Genomic DNA, 22,562 nt, shown 5'->3' on the forward strand with positions numbered 1-22,562 from the left:
CCCACGATACGCGAATACTATGCGTCCGTTTGCGAAGGCCAATGTCGATTTCTTCTCTGCGGAGAGAAAGGAGAACTACATCCACTCTCTGCCAGAGCTGGTTGACTTCAATGCTGTCCACAACCCCGATCACCTTCTCTGCATTCAGGCTCGATCAAACGCGCCATGGGTTAAGGTCACCAATGCCCAATTCAAGGTCGCTATCGACCAGTGCGCCCAATGGATTACGGACAATGTCAAGCTGCCGGAGATTAAGACAAAGAATGGCCTTACAGAAAGACCGCCAGTTGCTTTGCTGATGGAGAGTGACTTTGGTCTTTTAGTGCACCAGTTTGCTCTCGTGTCCATGGGAATCCCCGTTCGTGGTACCCCTCCCTCCCGTATTTCCTCATTGTTCGAATCTGACCTTGCTAGCCGCTTGTCCTCTCCGCCCGTCTGAGTCCTGAGGCCATCTTCCACCTCCTGAAAAGCACTGAAGCTTCATCCCTCATCGTTTCTCAGAGAGTCGCCTTGGCCACAAAGGGAGCTTTCGGCAACGTCAAGATCATCGACATTCACGTTGGTCAGCCGTACAGCACTTTCTATGATGTCTCAGCAGACAAAGCGGTGAAGAGACAGTCTGTTTACCCGGACAATGTCGACGCCAACATTGTGCTTCTGCATTCCTCTGGAACGACAGGCCTTCCAAAGCCGATCGCCCTCACTCACAGACAGCTCGTATTTTCCGTCAGTCACGGTGACTTTGATACGGAGGAGGAGGCTCAAGGCATTGTTATTTCTACACTACCCTTGTTCCACGGATTTGGCCTTCTGGCCCCAGGACTGTCGATGGCCATTGGAAAGACAGTGTGTTTCCCTGCTTCTGACGGAATTCCCGATGCGGAATCGATTGTCGACCTTATCAACACCTCTGGCGCAACCGGCATGCTGACTGTGCCTTTTCTGCTCGAAGACATGGCTGCTCTGCCGAATGAAGTTGGTCTGAAGGCTCTGGCCAAATTGGACTTTGTTGGAACGGGAGGAAGTGCTCTGAGCGCTGGCTTCGGAGCATCTGCAGCAGCTGCGGGCATCAAGCTACTGAACCTCTACGGGACGACGGAAACAGGCCCGTTGACGAAGACATTTGCGCCCAAAGATGGCTACGATTGGAAGTACTTCAGACTGCGAAAGGACATGCTTTTCAAGGTCACAGAGCTCCCGCCCATTAATGGCGAGAAAAGGTTTAGACTTACAGTCTTCCCTTTCGGCGCTGAGAAGCCATTCGAGATTGCAGATCAACTAATTCGAAGCGAAAAGTTCCCCGAGACGGATTTTGCCGCCGTGGGACGAGACGACGATGTGGTCGTACTTGCGACTGGTGAAAAGGTCAACCCATTACTGCTGGAAACTGCCTTGACTGAGTCTGGATTGGCCAAGTCGGCAATAGCCTTTGGTGAGAATCAGTTCGAAATTGGTGTCATTGTGGAGCCTGCAAGTCCCATCAACGACGATGAAAAGGAGGACTTTAAGAAGGAGATCTGGCCTATCATTGTCCAGGCTGGAGAGCGCATGGATGCCACCGCGAGGATCTACTCGCCCATTGCCGTCATTGTCGTTCCGTCGACCGTCACAATTCCGAGAACCGACAAGGGATCGATTGCTCGAAAAGAGGTCTTTAAACTGTTTGAGGCTGAAATCGCGCAGGTGTATCAGGACCTCGAGAATGGCGCCATTGAGGAAGCACCGCTCAACTACGACCACCTGGAGCAGGAGCTCAAAGAACTAATTCAGAAGCGATTGAAACTGCGAGTCAAGGCCGATGCGTGGACAATTGATGACAATCTCTTCTACTTGGGACTCGACTCTCTACAAGCAACAACGCTGCGACGAATTCTTCTTTCAGCTGCTTCAAAAACGCCTCAGGATGTGATTGGAAAGGATTTCATATACGTGAATCCCACAGTCAAAGCCATTGCGAATGCTCTAAGACAAGTCAGTGGTTCTACGGACACAGAGAGCGTATCTGTTGCAAAGGAAGTTGAAAGCTATGCTCAACAGTATTCCACCAAAGGCCTTCAAATTCAGGACGGAGCCCCTGGGGCCTTCTCCAAGCTTATCCAGGGAGCAGTGGTGCTTCTGACAGGCAGTTCAGGAGGTCTGGGATCCCACGCTCTGGGAGAGCTTGCCAAGTCCCCTCAAGTCGGCAAGGTTGTCTGTCTGCAGCGAAAACGCCCAGGCAGCGTCATCAGCCCTATTCCAGGAGCGGCCAAAGTCGATAGAGTCGCTTTAGAGACGAAGGGCATCAAACTGACCGACGATCAATGGGCAAAGATCACGGCCCTGGAAATTGACCCGACCGCAGACAGCTTGGGACTTCCTCCAATGGTCATCGGCATGATGTCCAGGACAATCACTCACGTCTTACACGCAGCTTGGCCCATGGACTTTCACATGCGGCTGCCATCCTTCGGCTACCAGTTCGCCTACCTCAAGAACCTTGTGAAAGTCGCTGTTGAAGCACCGCAAAAGGTCCGATTCCTCTTCATCTCGTCCATATCTGCCCTCGCCAAGCTGGGGCTCATCGCTCCTGGGAAGACCATTCCGGAAGAGCCGCTGGACGTGGAAAGCGCCGCCTGTGGCATCGGATACGCCGATGCAAAGTTAGTCTGTGAGAAGATGCTCGAAGAGGCGGCCTCACTCTACAGTAACAACCTGGAGGTCACAATTGTCCGATGCGGACAGCTGACTGGCTCTCGGAAGACGGGAGCCTGGAATGTGACTGAGCAGATCCCCATGCTTGTCCGCACCTCGCAGGGCTTAGGAATCCTACCGACGATTGAAGGCGTATGCATAACCCTCTCTCTTACCCCCTCCCATGTTCGTCGGCGAACATACACACCCTCAATTGTAACCGGGTAAGCACTAACGCTTGATATCACAGACTGTTTCCTGGATCCCAGTAGATGATGCCGCGGCAACGGTGGCGGAACTCCTGCTCGCCCCAGATGCCCCAGGCTTGGTCGCCCACGTGGAGAACCCCGTCAGACAACCGTGGACAGAGGTCTTGGGCATTATCGGGAACGAGCTCGGCATCACAGATACACTCCTCTTTGACGACTGGCTGGAGCAGGTCGCCTCTACGAACGATAGGGACGCCGACGCTTATCCCGTTAAGAAACTGTACGAGTTCTTTAAGCTTTACTTCCGCATCGCGTCTTCTGGGGCGGTCGTCATGGGCACCGATGTGAGCCGCAAAAGCTCGGCTACACTGCGTAGTCTCAAGGCCTTGGATAAGGAAACCATTGCTGGATACGTCAATTATTGGAGATCAGTAGGGTACCTCACTTAATGAACAGGCTTTGTTGATAGAATCGACATTGATAAGTGACAAGATACGTTCGTCAGCATACAATATATTAATAGCCAAATAGCATCAACGTACACTCGAGTTGGCATATTTGAGTCGACATAATTTGTCCCTTTGCTAATATATTTATATCGATATGCATAGCTTTGCCGGGCAGTGTCTTGACTGGGGCCAGGTCAGTAGAAACCACGGAATTCACCGATGGGAACATGATATTAGAACATCGGCGATTAAGAGATGCGGAAACTTGTGCATGGATCTTCCGCCAATAAGGACAACGGTTTGGTTGTGGTGTGTTGGTAACTTAAAAAACACTTAGGTAGCCTTCTCAATTCAGAAGTTGCTGGGATGTGTCAACTCTCTGGCTTCACCCAGAGTGCAGGATTTTGCCGTTCTAGTGTGCTTCATGGACTTTTAGCCCTGGGCGTGCAGTCAACGAGTTAGTTTCCGCATTCTTACATTAAACCGATCTCTTTATGCTTGTAAATAAGAGCTAGTGAACCGTAATTAATTCTGTTCCGCAAATGCTCGTACGCCAATAGCCACTGTTTATGCAAGTCCTCACCAAATGCCTGCGCCAACCATAGACCCAGGACCAACGCCGTACCTCTCTAAGAAATTAAAGAGACATTTACTGAGCAATGATACCAAGAATCTGAAACAAGAATCTGTAGCCCGGAGCCACCCACTGCTCCCATTCCGCCATCCCTGGCGTAAGCGTCAAGTCGTAAATGTGTCGCTGACCTGGCACCGGAATGAACCCGTGTCTGATCCCCTGCTTGCTCAAAGCATCGACGAAGTCAACCGACGAGTGAAAGGGAACAACTTCATCCTCATCGCCAATTATCACAAACGTCGGCGTATGGTAGTTGCCTTTTTGGACCTGAGCCAACGGACTGATTGCTGCAACTCGCTGTGGCTCAGGGGCTTGTAGAGTGTCCCCATCAGTAGGAATCCCATCTAGGAGGATAGCCATGCCATTCTTCTCTTTGACAAGAGCGAGGACGAGCTCTGAGCGAGGATCTCCCCGTTGGAGCCAGCCCAAGCCGGTCGTATCAGTCCTACTGAATGCGTGACTTGTCGCCTGTATATATTTGATGTCTGAGTACCTCTGATATCTGGATCTGTGATTGCAAAAGGACATACCGTCTGCGTTCCTAACGCCTTTCGTATTTCGGACATGGACATTGTGCGAGGCTGATATTCTTTGCCCATCATTAATGAATCATCTAGTTTCATCTTTAGTAAACTTGACCTTACAAAAGAAAAAAAGAAGTGAGATGGCCTAAACATACCTGAAGGATCGTAATGTGTAGGGCAGTAAAACGCTAGAATAGCCAACGGAGGAGGCAACCCCAGGGCGGGGGTAGTCCAAGCAGTAGTCAATGCGAGGTGGCCTCCCGTGGACCAGCCAATAACGACAATCTTAGAGCCGTCCACCCTTATGCCTTTCTCCTGTAGCAGCAGGGGAACATCCTTCCTTGCCCAGGCGTAGGCATCTCGCACATCTGCCATAGGTCCGTCAATGATGTTGACATGAGGACAAAGTCGATAATCCAGACTGATAGGCAGAATCCCATTCGCCAGTAGAAACGATGTCTGAGACGGCCGAATGGCTTTCCGCGAGAGCGTTAGATGGCCACCGCCGTGAATCATGAGTGCTGTTGATAGTCAGTTTTGTCATGGGGGATTAGTCGGCCTGTTGGTAGGTACCTATGGGCATAGCCTCCGAGGGTAGCTCTAGCGGGATGAAGATGTCTGCCGGGATCTGGATGCCGTCAATCTCTTTGTAAGTGACCGTTTCGACACGGTGCCTCGTGTACTGTCGCGGCTTCAATGGCTTCTCCAGATGATGTCCGCTGGTCTCGTTTGTATAGCTGTTGGCATGTCCATTTACTTGCCCATTCACACGGCCGTTTGCCAGCGCACTGGCTTGCACGACATGTCCATTCGCATCTCCATTGACATATCCATTTGTGAGCTTCGTTATCTCCGGTTCTTTGACACCAGTCGACTTCGCATCATCAGACGCGAACCCTTTCTTCAGCTCGCTCACTTGCATTGTTAGCACGTCGGTCGGCGAAACCTCAATTCCAAATTTGACTCGCAGCTCATCGGCAAGTTCAACAGAGGATAGTGAGTCCAAGCCTAGGCTGCTGAAGCTTTCGTCCTCGCCAATGTCGGAAGCTGACAGACCGATGTAACTGGCTATCAGCACCTTGACGTCGGCAAACCTGTGAGCTGGACCTTGAGGGTTTTCGGGCGGCGTATTGACAAGATGTACGGAAGTTTCCGTAGCGATGTGGTTATCTTCGCGCACCCCGTGAACTCCATTGGGCACAGCTTTACCCTCAGGTCGCTGAGATTTCGCAATGATCGGTCGTGGGCTATTTCCGTCAAGGAGCCCTTCAAGTACACTTGCTTGGATCTTGGTAAAAGAGATTCGCGACCCGAAGACGACGAGCTTGCCTTCAGCAGAGAAGACAAAGACGTCCCCAACAGCTCGTCGATCTCCGTCCATGCCAAACATAGCGTATACACTCCAGCGTCTCTGGTTCAAGAAGTCGCAGGGAAGAATTGTCATGTTTTCAATGCTTGTTGCAACAAATATTTCATCGCCTACAGTCTTGCCGCTCGTGTTGATCAATAAGCCGAGGACCTGGATAAAGGTGTCCAGAGATATGGCGTCCATGAAACGGTCGACGGTACTCTCGCGACTGATGAACATCTCGCCTGGGACCTCAATCTCTGCGATAGCTTGTCCTTCAGACAGAGTAATGGAGGAGATTCCTCTTAACAGATCGGCATACTCGACGACTCTCGAGAACAGAGCATACGCGGTCCTCTTCATAAGGTGCTCTGCATTCGGGTCCTTGAGAAGGGCCGCCATGCGATCCAGGATCAGTGCCTCGTATATGTGAAAGTCGGGCGACCCTGGTGAGGCATCAAACTGTCCATCCGCATGCTTCGTCTTCACAGACTTTGCGTCATCCTTCTTCGAGCTGTTGACCGAAAATCGCCATGCGCCAGCAGCACTTGATTCCGCATTCAGTCCCAACATAACGCTCACGTCACGACTATCGTCGCACCCCAGGCCATTATGGAACCCAATGTTGCGGAATCGGATCGTTTGCCTATCAAAGTCGAAGCCTCTTTCCTGAGCGCACATGACGGCAGCTTCCATGTACATAGAAGCCGGACAAAGAGGCCTTTGGCGAACAGCATGGCCTATGACCATTTTGCTGTACTTTTCACCCTGTGTGAAGAGTTGGAATTCATCGTCTGTCCCTGAAGCGCCGACAAAGCTTACCAGCTGAGCTGGTTTCTGAAGTACCTGGCCGTCGGGATTCTGAATTGAGCCCTGTAACTGCTGAACTTCGATCGCTCGATCTATATGATCTAGCCAATGGCGAGATCGTTGGAAAGAGAATGGCGGCAGCCAGATGTGGTTGAGCTTTGGGTCTTCTTCTAGGGAGAGGAACGCCCACCAAGAAACTGGAAGGCCCTGTTTCCAGAGAGCAGCTGTGATATTGGTGACGGCGGCAGACGAGCCATTTAATGAGTGGAAGCTGTGCATCTCGGCTTTTGCAGCAGCCTTCTTTATCATAGGGATGATTGGGGTATGCCACCCGGCCTCTAACCAGATGCAAGGACCAAGACGGCTTTCGACACGCTGAACGGCAGAAGTAAAGTAGACTGCGTTTCTCGAGTGTTCTGCGATATAACTTGGCGCGATGCTTCGAACAGGTGACTCTGTGCATGTCTCCAGCGGAATGAGAGGCTCATTGAACGTCAAAGTATTTGAGAACTTGATGAGATCCGGGATTAGCGGCTCAGTCAACCTCGAGTGAAAGCCGTGGCTTACGTCGAGACGCTGATATCGCGTGCCGTGAAGGTGAGGATTACTATCGATGAGCTTCTCGACTCGAGCGATAGATGATCGCTTTCCGACAACAACATGAGCGCTAGGGCTATTGTGACAGGCAATCTCGAGGCGATCTTCCACGGCTACCGTGTTTGAGCTCGCAAGGATTCGTTGAACGGTCTCGAGGTCTGAGTAAATCGCCAGCATGGCTCCCGTTTCCGAGCCCCATTTGCTCTCTATCAACGAAGCTCGCTTCGCAACCAAACCCAGGGCATCTTCCAGAGATAGGACACCGGATACAGCCAACGCCGTCAACTCGCCGAGACTGTGGCCAATCACTGCGTCAACCTGCAATCCGCCGTCTAGCCAACTTTTGGCACAGGCATATTGAACGGCAAATGTACCCGCATGAAGGGCGACGACGTCCGTGACTGCCTCTGTTTGAGTAAGAGAAGCCATGATGTCTGCATAGCCCAAGCTTCGCAGTATGCCGTTGCATTGCCCCAGGTAATTCCGAAAGTGGGGATATGCATCACAGAGAGTGGGATCAAGGCCAACTTTCGTCTTCGACTGACCAGAAAATGCCAGAACAACGGGTTTCCTTGTCTTGGGGATCTCGACACAGGTTCCTACCACATCAGAGCCCAGTTCTTTGGTCAAGTCAGATAGGCCCTGGACGGTGGTGGACCATCGAAATCGGTGATGTCTTCTGCGTTGGCTCAGAGTAAACGATACGCTTCCAATGCTCAACGCTTTTCCGGGACCCTGTAGGTACGAGGCCAATCGGTTTGCGGAGTCTCTCAGACTGTCCTTGGTATGGGCACTCAGAAACACTGGGTAAGACGACGTATCGGCTCTCCGTGTCTCTCCCTCGGCAATCCATTCCGCACAGATCAGTGCCGCGTTACTTCCCGAGGCCCCATAACTGTTGACACAAGCTATACGTAGTTTTGCATCCCATGAAACGAGGTCAGTGGCGATTCTCATGTTATCAAGCTCGAGAGCGGGGATTTTCGGATTCAGCGTCTTGAAACCAGCTTGCGGAGGAATGCCTTTGTGAGCAAACATGGTGAGAACCTTGAGAAGGCTGGCAACCCCAGCAGCGGTTTCACTGTGTCCTACGTTGGCCTTGAGGGATCCAATATGCACAATCGATTGTCGGGACCCTCCTCCAAAGACTTCGCGAATGCTGGAGATTTCGATAGGATCTCCGACCTGAGTACCTGTCCCGTGTGACTCGACATATGTCACCTGGTCCGGCTCAATTCGGGCAGTCTTGATGATTTGGCGGTAGAGCGCCTTCTGAGCATCTCCATGCGGAACTGTGATGCCATGAGACAAGCCGCCCTGGTTTGTAGCTGTCGCAGGAATAACACCCATTATGTGATTCCCATCAGCAATTGCTTGCTTGAGCGGCTTCAATACAACAAGCCCAACTCCGTCTGCACGACAATACCCATCCGCGGCTTCATCAAAAGGCTTACATTGACCCGTTTTACTGAGAAAACCCGCTCTGCCGAGATCGATGTAGTTGTGGATTCCGGTGATGATATTCACGCCGCCAGCGAGAGCCATGGAACAATCTCCAGACTGGATCGCTCGAACTGCATGATGAACAGCAACTAGCGACGCTGAGCACGCCGTGTCAATGACCTCGGAGGGGCCCGTCCAGCCAAAGTGGTAGCTGATTTTGCCTGAAAGAAATGCTCGAATCGTTCCTGTTGCGGCGAATGCAGAAGGAGCGTAAGCGTTGGAATTCTCGTTATACTCGGTATAACTCGCGCCGATAAAGCAGCCGACCGGATCGCCATTCTCTCGCCTGTGGCTGTGGAGATAACCGCTGGCGTCCATCGCCTCGTACGCGCAGGTCAGCAGGAGCCGCTGCTGGGGATCCATGTATGCCGCTTCTTTCTGACTTATACCGAAGAAGCCGTGATCAAACTCAGCCACCCCGTCAACGAAATTTCCGAACCATTTTCGCTGTGTGGCCCAGTCCTTGTCCTGTGATGCCCGGAAGGATTCTTCTAGCTTGACGCGATCTTGACGCAGCGTTTCCAGCCGCGATTCTCCTCGGGAAATGAGATCCCACAGCTCCTCCAGTGTATTTGCCCCCGGTAATCGACAAGCAGCGCCTACAACGGCGATCGAATTGGAAGGGAAGGAATCCGGGGTTGAGAAGACGGCACCGTTCGTCAGTCCCTTTGCGTCGTCTGTGAAGCTCATAGCATCCACTTTGGTGATTTCGATGCCCTTCTTCTGAAACGGCGGGAGAGGTATGCAGTCTCCCAGGCCAATCATAGCTATCCGGTGGGATTTCCCGGCTCGGCCAAGATCTTGCGCTACACTATTCATGACCGTATCCCAGTCGCAGCAAGCGGTAAGAATAGTGTTGATGATCTCAGCTGTAAGCGAGCAGTCCGAAAGAATTTGTCCATTCCTATTAGATCGTACAGGAACTTGGAGATTATCGCTGTTGGGTAACTGCCAGTCTGCGTCTCGCAAGCAAAATTCCAGCAACTCTTCTGCGAGAGTGACATTGTTCAGATTGTGGATGTTGCTTCGCATGTGGACCATCTTGAACGAGAGGCCTAGTGCCTCTATATACGCCTGGATGGCGGTAATCTGGGATGATGGGGCAATAATGCTTATCGTCTTGGGATCGGATATGGCAGAGATATAGGACTATATTTCTTTGTTTAGTATGTGTGCCTTTGAGTCAAACTTGGAGCCAATGACAGTGTCATACCTCTGGAAATTCGCGGTTGATTTGCTCTCTTTCAGAGCCTAATCTCAACCTTACCACCATTGTTGTAGAAGTTGTTGACTTTGCATCACAGCCAATCTCGCCATATGCCCCGATTGCAAAGGCTATTCGGACGGCTTTCGCTGCATTATTTATTAGTTGTGATTCGTCCTTTGACGTAGCCAGTACAATGGCCATTATCAATCCAGCGCAAAACCCCTGGGCGCCACCGGCCCGCAGATCTTGGAGCAGTTCCGAGTGTGTGATACGGGCCTCCCGTAGATACTCGACATACTGAACCGCGTGTATTATTGTCAGGAGAGGTAATGTGACGACCCCCGACATGCTGCTCTCCAGCCCTGAAGACTCTCCCGTCGCGATCCATCTCGGGAAATATCGTGCAAGAGCCAGGCCTTGCTCCAGAGAGGAGATTCTTGGCTGATAGTTTGCAATTGCCAACCACGTTGCGGAAAGCCCCGAGATTGCCTCGCAAAGCGGCGAGTAGATGGCCGATCCGGTGAGTATCTCGCGGATATAGTCCAGATACAGCTTCGAGGGCGCACGGCTCTGCGGAGAAAAGACGACTCCGGATACACTGGCCATGTCGATGCCCGCCTATGTTTAGATCGTAGGATAGCTGTCGGCTCTCGATCTGTATACCTCGAATGGGTGGCCTGAAGGCTCGTATGATGATTCAACTGCCACGGTTGGCTAAATGTTCATCACACCCATTCTACAGAGCATCGACTACACAAATCGCTGTACCATATATAAATGTTACAGACGCATTGATAAGCGTCCTGTCGTGAAACTGTCAACTAAGCCTCGGAGTATGCGAGATTACGGCCGCTTTGCCACCCTGGCTATCATTTCAAGACAAACACTCAAGACTATTCCGTCTTCACAATCGCGCCTTTTCCCTGATAACCAGTAACAGATTCTGAGACTTCCATTCGTCCAGAAGAGCACAAGCGAAAAAGATGAGAGAAGAATAGCAACAATACCCCTTGCAAGTGTGCCTATCGTCAGATTTGGCTGCTTTCGGAAATACCTGCGACATTTCCCTTCAACGTGTCGGCGTTTGGTCCGTGTCGGCTTCTTTTTGCTGATGAACTGTGTTATGCTCCGTATTATTTTATTTATATCCCGGGATTTCCACATGTCTGGACCCGAAAGGTGCTAGAGCCGGGATATGTCATCTTAGCACGTCCCTCACGGTGGACCGTAGCGTGAGATGGGAAGTAATACTGGATAGGTACAGTGGGTCTCAAAAAGTTTCGAGCCGCGCACAGTATCCCCGCAAAATGCTACTTATTAAACTACAGCCACAGAGCTCCTAATATAATGAAATATAAAATTAAAATAAATTACTAATAGTTTAATAGCTATTATTTTATAATATATATATATTTTTAATTTATTCTATAGTTATAAAGTGGAAAATGTTAGTTAAAGTGTAGCAATACTTTGCAGTTATAATTCGCACTGGCTGTAGCAAGCTTATAGCGGTCTTATAGCGCATAATACAGTAAAACGCTTAATATCAAGCTCACCACCTTACTTTAAGCATAAATAATAGATTTAAATAATTATAAAGAAAATTAATTCTTATATAGTATAGTTATTCTGCTATTAGGAAATGTAAAATATAGTTATCTTTTTAATATAACATAGAATTAAAGAGATATATAGAAGTTATATATTTAGATTTTTATATGTAATAAGCAGCGCACTGTGGAAGCGGCTCGAAATTACTTGCTCCCCACTGTAGTACTTGTACAGTACAGCGTGGAGAGCCCCTCAGCTTTAATGTAGATCTGTCACCGTGGCCTTCTATGCCTACATCGTTCCAGACAGTTGGGGGCGCAGTCGAAGATGGCTGGCCGATGAGAGATTAGAGAAGAAGATCAGAAAAGGAAGAGTACGGATCACGTGATTCCGTCTGTATGATTTGCTGGAACGTCTTTGCCGTAAGGCTGTATTCCTTCATTGCCTGATAGTGAAGGGAAAGGCCTGACAGGCTCCTGGACGTCTATTAACTCAGCACTTCGTTGCTCGTAGAAGCTTCCTATAGCACTGTTTCCAGGAAACATACAACAAGTTCTTCTATCAGTTCTGTAACATACTCGATGGCAGGATTGCTAAGTGCATACGAAATGCCGTTCTTGGATGCCAACTCCAGTAAACGGGGATCGCACCCCGCACACGATAGAAGATGCGGAACTTTGCACACGATGCGATGTAAGCCACCGGTGTACAGGCATCTGTATAAGTAGTTGTACGAAATCGGAAACCTGATTACATTAAAACCATTTAGTGTAGAAAGTCCGTCGGCAGCATAATGATTATGGAATATCCGATCTCCCTTGGTCCATCTGCTAGTTGCCTAACCACTTACACACGCATCACATTTGCTTTCAGCATAGCGCAAACGCTCGATTCCGCCCACAGTTTCCCGATCTGTACCTAACCGTTGCGTCATGCTGGTGGTCGTCGCACCCTGCAATTGTATCATTTAAAGGCAGGGGGTAGAGAAGACAAAAAGCAACGAGGACCGACGAGATCCAGGGTGTGTAAACAGGAACTCTTGTCAATGGAATTATAGCAAGCAAGGGTCCGCGTATGCAACCAGAATCCTTCGCCTCCTAGCGCTGACAATAGCACGTCGCTTTGTACCCCATCAGCAGGCTGAAGCTAGAAGGAAAGGGTAAGCGGATCACCGGGCCCATATAATAAAGTCATGTTGGGTTGCGTAGGCAAGCGGGAACGGGGATGAATGCTAATGCTACCCCTACCGAGAAGCGTTGTGTGCGTTGTTGCGAGTTGCGAATACTACGTGCTTAACCTGGCATACATAAGGAATTGGGACTGAACAATACGGGCGGTTGTGTGAATAACCAGGGTCATGTTGGTTGCGTCGATAATTCTGGAATTCTACCTCGTTGAGCTATGAGAAATGGGATCCGAGGCAATACTTGCTGAAAGTTGAGTGTTGACAACTATCCCAATTATCTTATAAGGGGCATTACATCGTTTCGCTCTCCGAACTCTGCAAAGCTCGCAACCTGCCAATACATGGAATAGCCCGTCTGGTCCATGTCAATAATTATCCACTTTTGCTGTCTGCTGGGATGTTAGAACAAATCCTCAATTATTTCGAAACTGATACCTCATCGGGAACCGCCCCTGTTCCGATTGTTAGTCTAGTTACTTGCCAGATACTACCCAATCATGTATGAAATTCCGTCCATCCCTATACGCACATGTGTGCGGAAGCTGCCAGACCATCTTACTCGCTGCAATGTGATCTTCACCCCTGGTCCCCGTCAGCGCTTGTGCAAAAGGCGCCTAGTATAATCTACATTCATTTATCTCACAGCTCTGCTTTATTGGTGTGTTGCGAGAACGAAAATGGCCTGTTCGGTATGCATGGCCAAATAACTGTCACCGTCCGTGAGATTGTCCATCGAACCACAGCCACCCTCCCTACCTGGTGTATAAATAACGCGGTGGGAGGAGTGAGCTAAGTGAAGAGAGACAAGGTGCGTCTATGCTATGATCTTATGATCCCTTGGAGGTACGAAAGACCACCGAGCCCTTCCGCAGGTACTGTTTGATGGTACCTGGTTGACTGTTTGTATCAAGAACAGCAACTGCCCGGGGACTCACTCGCTGCTCATTCAGTCCTGTCAGCCCACGAGAGATCCTGCAGGACTGTTTGTTCCAGATCGGATAATACTACTCTGATCGTTTCAGAGACGCCACTGCTCACAGATGAATACGAAGTGCAACAGCGGCAAGTAGCGTTTAGGGCGGATATTGGAGGCACAGAAAGCCATATTTACCTTCATCAAGGCCCAATCGTTCATATCATCTCTCCACAGCCCACCTCATCTTCCTTCTGCTTACAGACCCCGCTTCCTTGTCACATCTTTCCCTATATCTCTCCATCGCTCGTTCCGTTTATTCATCATGTTGCTGTTTGGTGGTCCTCAACTACTTCGGTTGTCCTGTGATAGATGTCACAAACGAAAGCAACGATGTACTCGTACCTCAGCCAATGATGAAAATCCATGTCGACGATGCAAAGAAGCTGGCGAGAAGTGTGTCTTTAGTCCTCCTCTCCGCCTAGGACGGCCGAGCAAACGGCAGAAGCAGGAAAGCAAGCAGGAGGAAGCCAAATACAGAGGCCAGGAGAGTAGCTTCATGGCTGTTCCCAACCAAGACCTCTCAAGAACGATTACAACGGTATCGATGTCGACGACGACGACGGCAACAACAAGTCAAGACGAGAATACTTCAACGATGGACACGGCCTCGATCTTCTCCGTGGACAACGTTGCCGACAAAGCAAATTCTCCGACTGCAGAGCCTCACAGGATGGCCTGTACCGCAACTCCCATGAACCAAAGCCTCGTTTCCACGCCTTTTGATGTCTGGCCACTGTCTCTTGACCACTATCCAGATCCAACAATGTCTGTGGCGACACCCGGCCTCTTCGGTAGTCAATGCAACAACTATCACGACGAGGCGTGGTCAGATCTCCTCGATGACAAAGCAACCTCAGAGCCACCGGCCTCTTCACACATGGATCCATTGGATCCCTCGCTCATGGTGTTGCCCGGAGCCGCTGGTAGTGATTCCGCAATAGGATCAATAGACCACTGCCCATCCGAGCTGGCCGATCCCCCCATCATGGACCCGATATCACTGCTGTCTCAGATCCAACTGAAACTTCACGGAATTCAAACTCGGAGGCCACCCCAAGCAGCAGAGCTCCGTGTCATCATGAACCAGACCGTCCAGGTTGCCCAGAAGTTCATCGAGGTCTTGAACCAAATACTACCACCCCGTACGGCCGAATCCAGCCCAGTAGCGACACATCAGAGGCAACACACACCTCACGCACCGTCAGTTGGCGATGCATCCATATCATCTGCCGAAGACCCGTCATTCCACGTTGAATGGGCTACGTTTGGCATGAAGCAACCTAAACGGCAACAACAAGCAGCTCAACAGCAGCAGCAATACAGTTCTACCGGTACAGTCGACACTGTGGAGATCAGGTTGGCTCTCATCTGCTACATCCAAATCCTGCGAAGCTACAAGAACCTAGTACACATGCTAGTCAACTCGATGGCGACAACCGAGACACAGCACTTCGAGCTATCCGACTTTGTTCCCGTTCAAATTGGCACTCTGCATACAGTAGTAAGCCCTCGCCTACAGATTGCCTTGCTCGTACAGTTGATTTCTCAGCATACGGAAGAGATCCGCCATAAAATCCGGCTGTTAGCTGCACGAATCAACGAGGCGCGTCCGAACATGGATCAGAGTCACCCTGGAGCTTTCATAAGCAACATTATCGGCAAGGACATCCGCGGAGAGGAGGAGGACCTTCGAGATGGATTGGATTTGATTTCGGAGAGGCTCAAGATGCACTCCCAGTTTCCAGACCACCGGACACTTGATCGATGAGTTGGTAAATATTCCTAGGTTGTTTATTCGCGTTTTATAATACACTCGATTGCCCGCATTTCATTTACATATCCTTATACAACCATCCCAACTTGAAAGTCATCCATGAAGGTCAGAAAGACTTATGAAACAAATGAAAATACAGAGGATTGGGAATCTAGCTTGATATAACTGCTAGATAGGGCAGCTGCCATCGAAAAAGCCGACATCAATGTCATAGATGAATACATACTGATACACAAAGGGAACCCAGAAAGCACACCAGAGATAACCAGCGAGATATGTGAGGACTGCTTGACTTAGTTACTGTTCACAAAGGTACATAGAGTAAAGGATTAGAGGCTTGCTTACAGCTTGGTCTCAGTCCCATCCGCTCGCCCAGCCCCTTCAACGTATCCTCAACCGTAATGATGATTGCATACATGACCATCTGGCCACACATGGCCCAAGCCCATGTAGGGGATGGGACAAATAGGGTGGCCACATAATGCTGGACTCCGGACATGAGGAAGGCAGTGTGGAGTTTCGCATACTTGCGAAGCAAGGATCCCTTCTTGGCTGCAGTGCTCCTGGCCACTAGTTCACCTGTGGTGTTGAAGTTCTGCTCGCCCCCTTGCTTGTCAGCATCGGCCAATCATAGATAGTCTTACTCGATTGACGTACGCACCCATTTGAAAGTCTGGTGCCAGGCCTTACCCCAGAAGTTCCTGACTGTGTAACATTCCGTTAGGCTACCAAAACTGGGAGGACAGTTCTCAGGAGGCGAGAGACGAGCTGCAACGGCGACAATGGCAATGAGGCGGTTGGCGTTGTCCAAAAACAACCAACCTAGAGCCAAATGAACGATGCTGATCCAGAGCCGCTGGAACAGTGAGAGACCAGTAAAAGCTTCGACGGTGTTGCTAGAGGGATAATAGCGGCAGAAGATATGATCAATGGTAATCTTTTGCGCGGCAAAGTTTGCGATGGCGGCTGCAGTCTCGACTGCCAGCCATCGGCTGGTGGAAGAATTGGATAAGCGGAGGCCTATACGAGATGGGAAGACTTGGGGCGGGTTTACGTGAACATACCCTCGAGAGGTGATCTTCCCAATTGGATGCGGGATGCTCGAAACCTCCCAGTTCCAACCGACACCGCGCCAAGAGAACCATAGGTCAGCACTCCATTTGATCTTCTTCCAAAATCCGAACTCAAGCGGCGACTCTTTGGCAGTCTGCCCCTGAGCCACATAGGCAAAGCTCATTTCTGCCGTATCAAAGACAACCATGTACAGCCACCTGACCGTCACCGCAAAGCCAAACATGGGACTGAAGAGGAACGACGGCTGAGCGACCCAGTGTGTGAGAGCATAAGTCCAGACGGTAGTGAAGACCCCCAGTCCCAATGCGACCCGCGCAGGGCCTGGTTGAGGGATCTGCAGGAAGATGGCAATGGCGAGAAATGCAGGAATCCAGAAGAGCTCCACCAGAAGGGGAATATGGACCTTCCCGCTTGAAGACGCCAATGAGAGCGAGTGTGAGAGTGAGGGCGGAAGAGCGTCCGGGGTAATGTTATTGTCAAGTGTGGAAGTCATGTTTGGCTGAAATGGTATGGTTGTGAGAGGGATAAGTGAGACGAATAGTAGCCTATGAAAAATGGTCTGTCTTCGAATGGAGGTGGTGTGCTTAAAGTAGAGGAGCAAGTATGTGATTAGACGATGGAAGCTAATGGCATACGCCTAGCTAAGCTGCTACTACTATTGCTATATAAGGACTCGCCCAAATATATGATAGGGACTGGCCGTGATTGTAGGAGCTATCGTTTCACATCAAGGACCATAAGCTGAGTGTTCCATGATTTTGCATCTAGAGCAGAAGGTATTGGGGAAGAAAAAAAAGCACCGACGTGGATGATACAACAACCGAGGAAGGCCCCAAGATCATACGCGCCGCTGATTCCTCACTGCCCTACATTTAGTCTCAAGTGGTATCAGGACTGCAAGTGCCGCTATTAAAACGACGGAAGAGGAATCAATCAAATTGCTCAGCTGAATTAATACCAAAATGAGAGGCTGAAGGATTCATTCTGGAATTCTTGTCAAGACATTGGAACCATAGCGACCACCGGACGGAGACATGCCGAGTCACGATTGTGTCTTGCAGATGGCGCCATGTAATGCTGAGATCTAAAGAACACGACATGGATGAAGAATATGTCGTGCGGAGTACGCACACACTCTATCGAGACGTAGCCTGGAATTGCACCCTTCCTTCATTATCACAGACATTCAGCGGAAGAAGTCAAACGAAGTTCTTGAAAGCGAAAATCCCCGAACCCGGGCAGCATGTGGGAACCACGAGGAGACAAATCAATTGGTAGATAGTAAATTAAGGCAGGGGATAACGTAAGACGAATGAAACTCCTTTCGGCAACTCACCAGAATGCTCTTTCATTCCCAACTGAGGAAACTCGCCGACCCTAGACATAAGGGGTCGAGTTCATCTTGTTGGAAAACAAGTCGGTGCCTGTCTCCCTCTCTATATGAGATTTCCTTAGTGTTTGAGCTTTCTTTCATCTCCAACATGGCAGTCAATGGCGTCCTGGTTAACGACGTGCCTATGCAAGGTAGGGGCTTCTATAGCTCGCATTCTGAGTTGCAGCATGCAGCCATGCTCGAGACACTGCCGCTGCTCCAAACAGCGGCTTCTCAAATTACCGTCGACCTGAAGCAGAGAGGTCGACTCACAGTGGCGGAATACGGCTCGGCCCATGGGAACAATTCGTAAGGCCACCCATCCCTTTGTGTGGTCTAATGAACGGATGGAACGTAAGACCATTGACACTCCATTTTTACAACCCACGACACAGCTTTGAGCCCTTTTCTACCATTGTACAAGCACTCCGTATACCCGAAGATGCACAAATCACGCTGGTTTTTAGTGATCGCCCCGAAAACGACTTCAGTATCCTCGCCTCTAACATCGCAACGTTCGAGGCCCGTCAGCAGCAGAACAAGCGGCTGTTCACAGCCATGGTGCCCAAATCCTTCTACCAGCAGATTGCGCCATCAGCCTCCGTGGCCATTGGCTTCTCGCTGGCCTGTCTACACCACCTGGAGCATGTCCCGCCCCTGGCAGAGGGAGAGTCCCCTGTCGACACATCCCGCATATCCGTGCTCCGCGAGCAATCCCGCACAGACCTGTCCCGGTTCCTCGAACATCGAGCCGCGGAAATCGCGCCCGGAGGCGCCCTTGTGCTATCCTTTGTCGCCCAGTCATCTACCGGGGAAGAAAATTATGCCGGGCTGGTGGATTCCTGCCGGCGAGCGCTAATCGAAATGCTCCAGGCCGGGCGGATCCCCATGGCTGCTGCTACGTCCTTTGAAGTGCCCACTTATAACCGCAAACTGCAAGATCTCGACGACCTGACAAAGGATGGAGTGCCTGGGAAGTGGGCAGTCAGGGACATTTCAGAGAAGCGCGTGGTCCATCCGGCCGGTGCCGAACTGCGGGCGCGGCATCAGAAGACTGACAGCGATAGCGATGGTGGCGAGAAGCAGAAGAAGCGGGACAGGGACAGCGAGTGGTACGCTGAAACGGTGACTGATTGGCTGATGGCGGTCGTGTCCGGCTACTTCCTCAAGGCTCTGCGTGTTGGACTAGGTGAGGCTTATACCGAACAAGAAGGACATACGCTGCTGGCGGAGTGGACGCAGAGGACCAAGCGAGAGTTTCTGGCACACCATCGGGATGAGGATGTCAACTGTTGGTTTATCTATCTCCATTTGGAGAGGCTCTAGGTTCTACACGTAAGCTAGGCGAACGCGAGTTCGATGAGAGCAAGGTATCTTAGCTGTCAGATGCATTAGATACACTTCTCGATCACTATAGGCGGGAGCCATCATGTCATTCTTGCTGTCTCTGACGATCCTGAAAGAGAATCGAACAGCACCGTGAGAGCTATACTGGCCCACAATGGCCGAAATCCAGGATTGAAGCATGTGAAATACTACCTTACCAGTACTGCTACACCATCTTGCCGGGCACACGTGTTGGTTGAGGGTGTGATTACTCCTCACCCCACTTGCATGAAGGTGGCTTGAAGTACCTACATAAGAGTGTAGAGTGTATTTGGTACGAAGTACAGTTGCACTGTCAAATTCTACATATGCACGTCTTACAGTTGCATCCTTCCGTGTCTCGACTAGTTTGCCAAGCTCACGGTATACAAGTATACTGAGTAGACCAAAAAGGTGTAGAGAACAGATCCTCGTGGGTGTTTGATATCAAATCTACAAGCAATGCGTTTCAAGTTCCGAAATTGTCTTTCGGCGGCCACTTCGGATTGCCTTCCATCCCTTAGTATCACCCAAGTAAAGACACTCTTTTACCGTTTGAATATTTCGTAAGCTACACCTCAGTGATTCAGAGCGCTGCTTGATAAAGGGCAGCGTCTGTTGATGACGTACTCCGTATAGTCAGTCATCTTGCAAGGGGCCCTGGATAGCCTCGTGTGGGCCTTTTTAGTGCTGCTATTCCCAGTGCAGTAGAGAATATCCCTAGTAATATATGAGTACCAGGAATTCTCTCTCAGAACGCAAGCAGATGGCTTTATCAAGGCAATGGTATGTCACCGTTGCTGGTGCTTTCACTTAGTCATTGCTTTGAGAAATTATTCCGAATAAGACCGAGGCAGAACCAAGAGCTGCAGACAGGCTATATGGGTGCATATCGGAGTAGTATTACATTTGATATGCAAACGTATCACAGAGCCACTAGTTAGTTTAACCCTCCGATCAAGCTAGTTAGGTTCCACTGATCTGACGAGGAGCTCAATTATTGGTGGCTTGTCTTTCTCCATACATACAGCGTGCCGGTCTACCGATACCAGAATCTTCTGAAGCAATAAAGTCGCACACAAACTTACTACTCGCACTATAGCCAAGATTTTTTTGAGGAATCATCAATAACAGACTCGTAATGATACGGATATACCGGCATGCAAGTTTATCCCCTGAGCTCGGAGTTGCTTGCGATACTAAGTATGGAATCTTTGTTCGAGATTGGAAACAAGTATGAGAGAGCGGCTGTAATCGAGAAATCCTGTACGTTTCATTGACTTGTTCGCTCGGAAAGCCGCATTCCACGGGACCGAGACAGCGGACGCTCCTTTCAGTCGCCGCAAATGCGCGGGAGGCTCCAGCACGTTCTCATCAGCCATAGGCTCGGACCGGAGCCAAACTTCTTACCAACCCACCTCCGCCCTCCGCATCCACGACCGCATCCCGCGGGCTCGGCGAATCACTAAGTCAGACACGAAGAATCACTAAGCCACAAGCGAAGCCGGGGCACATCGGCCTCCGCCTCCCGTAGCTGAAGGATAACAATGACAGAAGATACGCCAATCTACAATTGGAACACAGATCACGGAATACTACCTCTCCACGCCGTCAGCTGATGCATTTCTCTTTTTCTCAATCAACTATTCCTATTCCGACTTCTAAGGATGAGGAGGGGGGGGTAGAGCAATTTACTTGCCATGTGGCCGTTCTGTCAAGGGGGGAATATCCTGGACGATTGCATCCACACAACAGTGCATAACAGAGCGATGGTCCCTGATCAGCAGCCAAAACTTCGATCGCCTCGAGCTCTCCATCCCACGCCCCCCATGTAATGGCGTAAGGCTCTGCTCGGAGTTGGCCGAGGGAGAGCCGTCAAACGAGCGTATTGACCATCTGCCCACAATTAGGGACGAAGGATGCTGACAAGGAGTTACGACAGGGGCCATCTCCGACAAGCACTTTCTGTTGGTCAGCGGCTAGAGATGGCAGGATACTATTGTGATTGTAAGAGCTTGTGGTATCGTGGGCGACCGTGTGAGTTATTGCCAAGCACAATGTATATCAAGCAGCCTCTAAACGGGTACATTCAACCTTGAACAAAGAGAACTCGGGAACCTTGGCTGCGATTCATCGTCTGCGAATGGAGAGTTACCAACTATTGTACTCCACACAGATATTGCGCTATAGCGAGACCAATGCAGAGCATATGACATTTTATGTCCAAGGAAGATATATGCTAAATAGTTCGTTATAGTACAGTATCACGCTGTAAGACGTTTACATCAAGCATCCATATAGCCGAAAGAAGGATGGCGACAATTGTAAAATACCAGACTTTTCTCTCATAGTTCAAGCGACTTTCAGCATGTACTTTGCCAAGGCAGAATCAATTGCAAGTCTCTGTTTCCCTTGATAACCCTAAATATGTCTGGAGATATACAGCCTCCGAGATGATTCATAAGCAAACAAGCTTGTTACAAGTTAGCTAACTCTTTGCACAGAGGGCCTTGATCAGTATGATAATCCAAGTAGTGTTGCACGAAAAAAGCTACTGGCCGTATTATACGAGATCCTATTGTGGAAAGGGCAAGTATCAGACTCGGAAAAGCGAATTTGCTTCCGAACCCCTTGACTTGTTGTGGTGTATGAGAAGTGACAGGCCGGTATGCAGCAGTAAATGGTACCTCATGTAAACGAAAACGAGGCCGTGTCTGTGGTAGCTTATACTGAACCCAATAATGATGGTCATATTGCGGCGGGCAGGCGGGTACACCGTGATTTGCGTGATTCAAGCCTATCTTACGTTGCGTATTGCTCAAGCCGCGCAAGCTTTGCCAGGTGTCAAAGCTGAGCAAATTGCACGAAAAACAGGATACATCCTAGTTATCGAATAGTTGACCAAGACGTACTGTCACAACTCGTACCATTGATGGATTAAATAGGGATGAAAATTCTTCAAGCGTTTCGATGAAGTTGAAGTTATCACGCTTGAATTATGCCGACAGCCAGTTGCTACGATTCGGGAACCAATATAGCCGCCATCTCTAATTTTGACTTTGGTGGGTTCTCTATTGCCATGGCTTAACGCTTCGGGAGGGGCTTGACAATTCGGGAGAGCTATATCAATTGGCACTTGAGCGCAGAGTTCCGTCATAGTGATTATCGTAGCAAAACAGGACTCACTTCAAGCCTTGTCGCTAGGATAATATAGGGTTGGTGAGTGACGGAGGTCTGCAGCAGCTATGTCATATACACTTTACGCCTTGATATTTGATTGGTCTGTTCGAATCATAGAGTGACCAAGCAAAGG

At 49.9% G+C, this 22,562-nt stretch overlaps 5 protein-coding genes across 5 annotated transcripts; 3 read left to right on the forward strand and 2 right to left on the reverse strand.

The window, feature by feature from the left end:
• Positions 1-19: 19 nt before the first annotated feature.
• On the forward strand, positions 20-3,328 carry BBK36DRAFT_1164693 (acetyl-CoA synthetase-like protein; the record flags this gene model as incomplete). The annotated part of the gene is made up of 3 exons (XM_024894677.1): positions 20-358; positions 415-2,823; positions 2,921-3,328. 3 exons carry the CDS (start codon positions 20-22, stop codon positions 3,326-3,328), a joined length of 3,156 nt encoding a protein of 1,051 aa, XP_024753452.1.
• Positions 3,329-3,977: 649 nt separating this feature from the next.
• Positions 3,978-10,557, reverse strand: BBK36DRAFT_1108637 (polyketide synthase; the record flags this gene model as incomplete). Its single annotated transcript, XM_024889384.1, has 5 exons — positions 3,978-4,430; positions 4,493-4,575; positions 4,642-5,007; positions 5,060-9,893; positions 9,958-10,557. The coding sequence occupies 5 exons, from the start codon at positions 10,555-10,557 to the stop codon at positions 3,978-3,980; spliced, it is 6,336 nt and encodes a 2,111-aa protein (XP_024753453.1).
• A 3,369-nt stretch (positions 10,558-13,926) lies between these two features.
• On the forward strand, positions 13,927-15,432 carry BBK36DRAFT_15837 (hypothetical protein; the record flags this gene model as incomplete). The annotated part of the gene is made up of 1 exon (XM_024897677.1): positions 13,927-15,432. The coding sequence occupies one exon, from the start codon at positions 13,927-13,929 to the stop codon at positions 15,430-15,432; it is 1,506 nt and encodes a 501-aa protein (XP_024753454.1).
• A 174-nt stretch (positions 15,433-15,606) lies between these two features.
• BBK36DRAFT_1154958 (hypothetical protein) lies at positions 15,607-17,005 on the reverse strand (the record flags this gene model as incomplete). The annotated part of the gene is made up of 4 exons (XM_024893779.1): positions 15,607-15,722; positions 15,784-16,044; positions 16,096-16,430; positions 16,503-17,005. The coding sequence occupies 4 exons, from the start codon at positions 17,003-17,005 to the stop codon at positions 15,607-15,609; spliced, it is 1,215 nt and encodes a 404-aa protein (XP_024753455.1).
• A 988-nt stretch (positions 17,006-17,993) lies between these two features.
• On the forward strand, positions 17,994-19,210 carry BBK36DRAFT_1164697 (S-adenosyl-L-methionine-dependent methyltransferase; the record flags this gene model as incomplete). Its single annotated transcript, XM_024894678.1, has 2 exons — positions 17,994-18,193; positions 18,280-19,210. 2 exons carry the CDS (start codon positions 17,994-17,996, stop codon positions 19,208-19,210), a joined length of 1,131 nt encoding a protein of 376 aa, XP_024753456.1.
• Between the last annotated feature and the right edge of the window lie 3,352 nt (positions 19,211-22,562).

The sequence above is a fragment of the Trichoderma citrinoviride genome, assembly GCF_003025115.1.
Source record: "Trichoderma citrinoviride strain TUCIM 6016 unplaced genomic scaffold BBK36scaffold_1, whole genome shotgun sequence".
Taxonomy (NCBI): domain Eukaryota; kingdom Fungi; phylum Ascomycota; class Sordariomycetes; order Hypocreales; family Hypocreaceae; genus Trichoderma; species Trichoderma citrinoviride.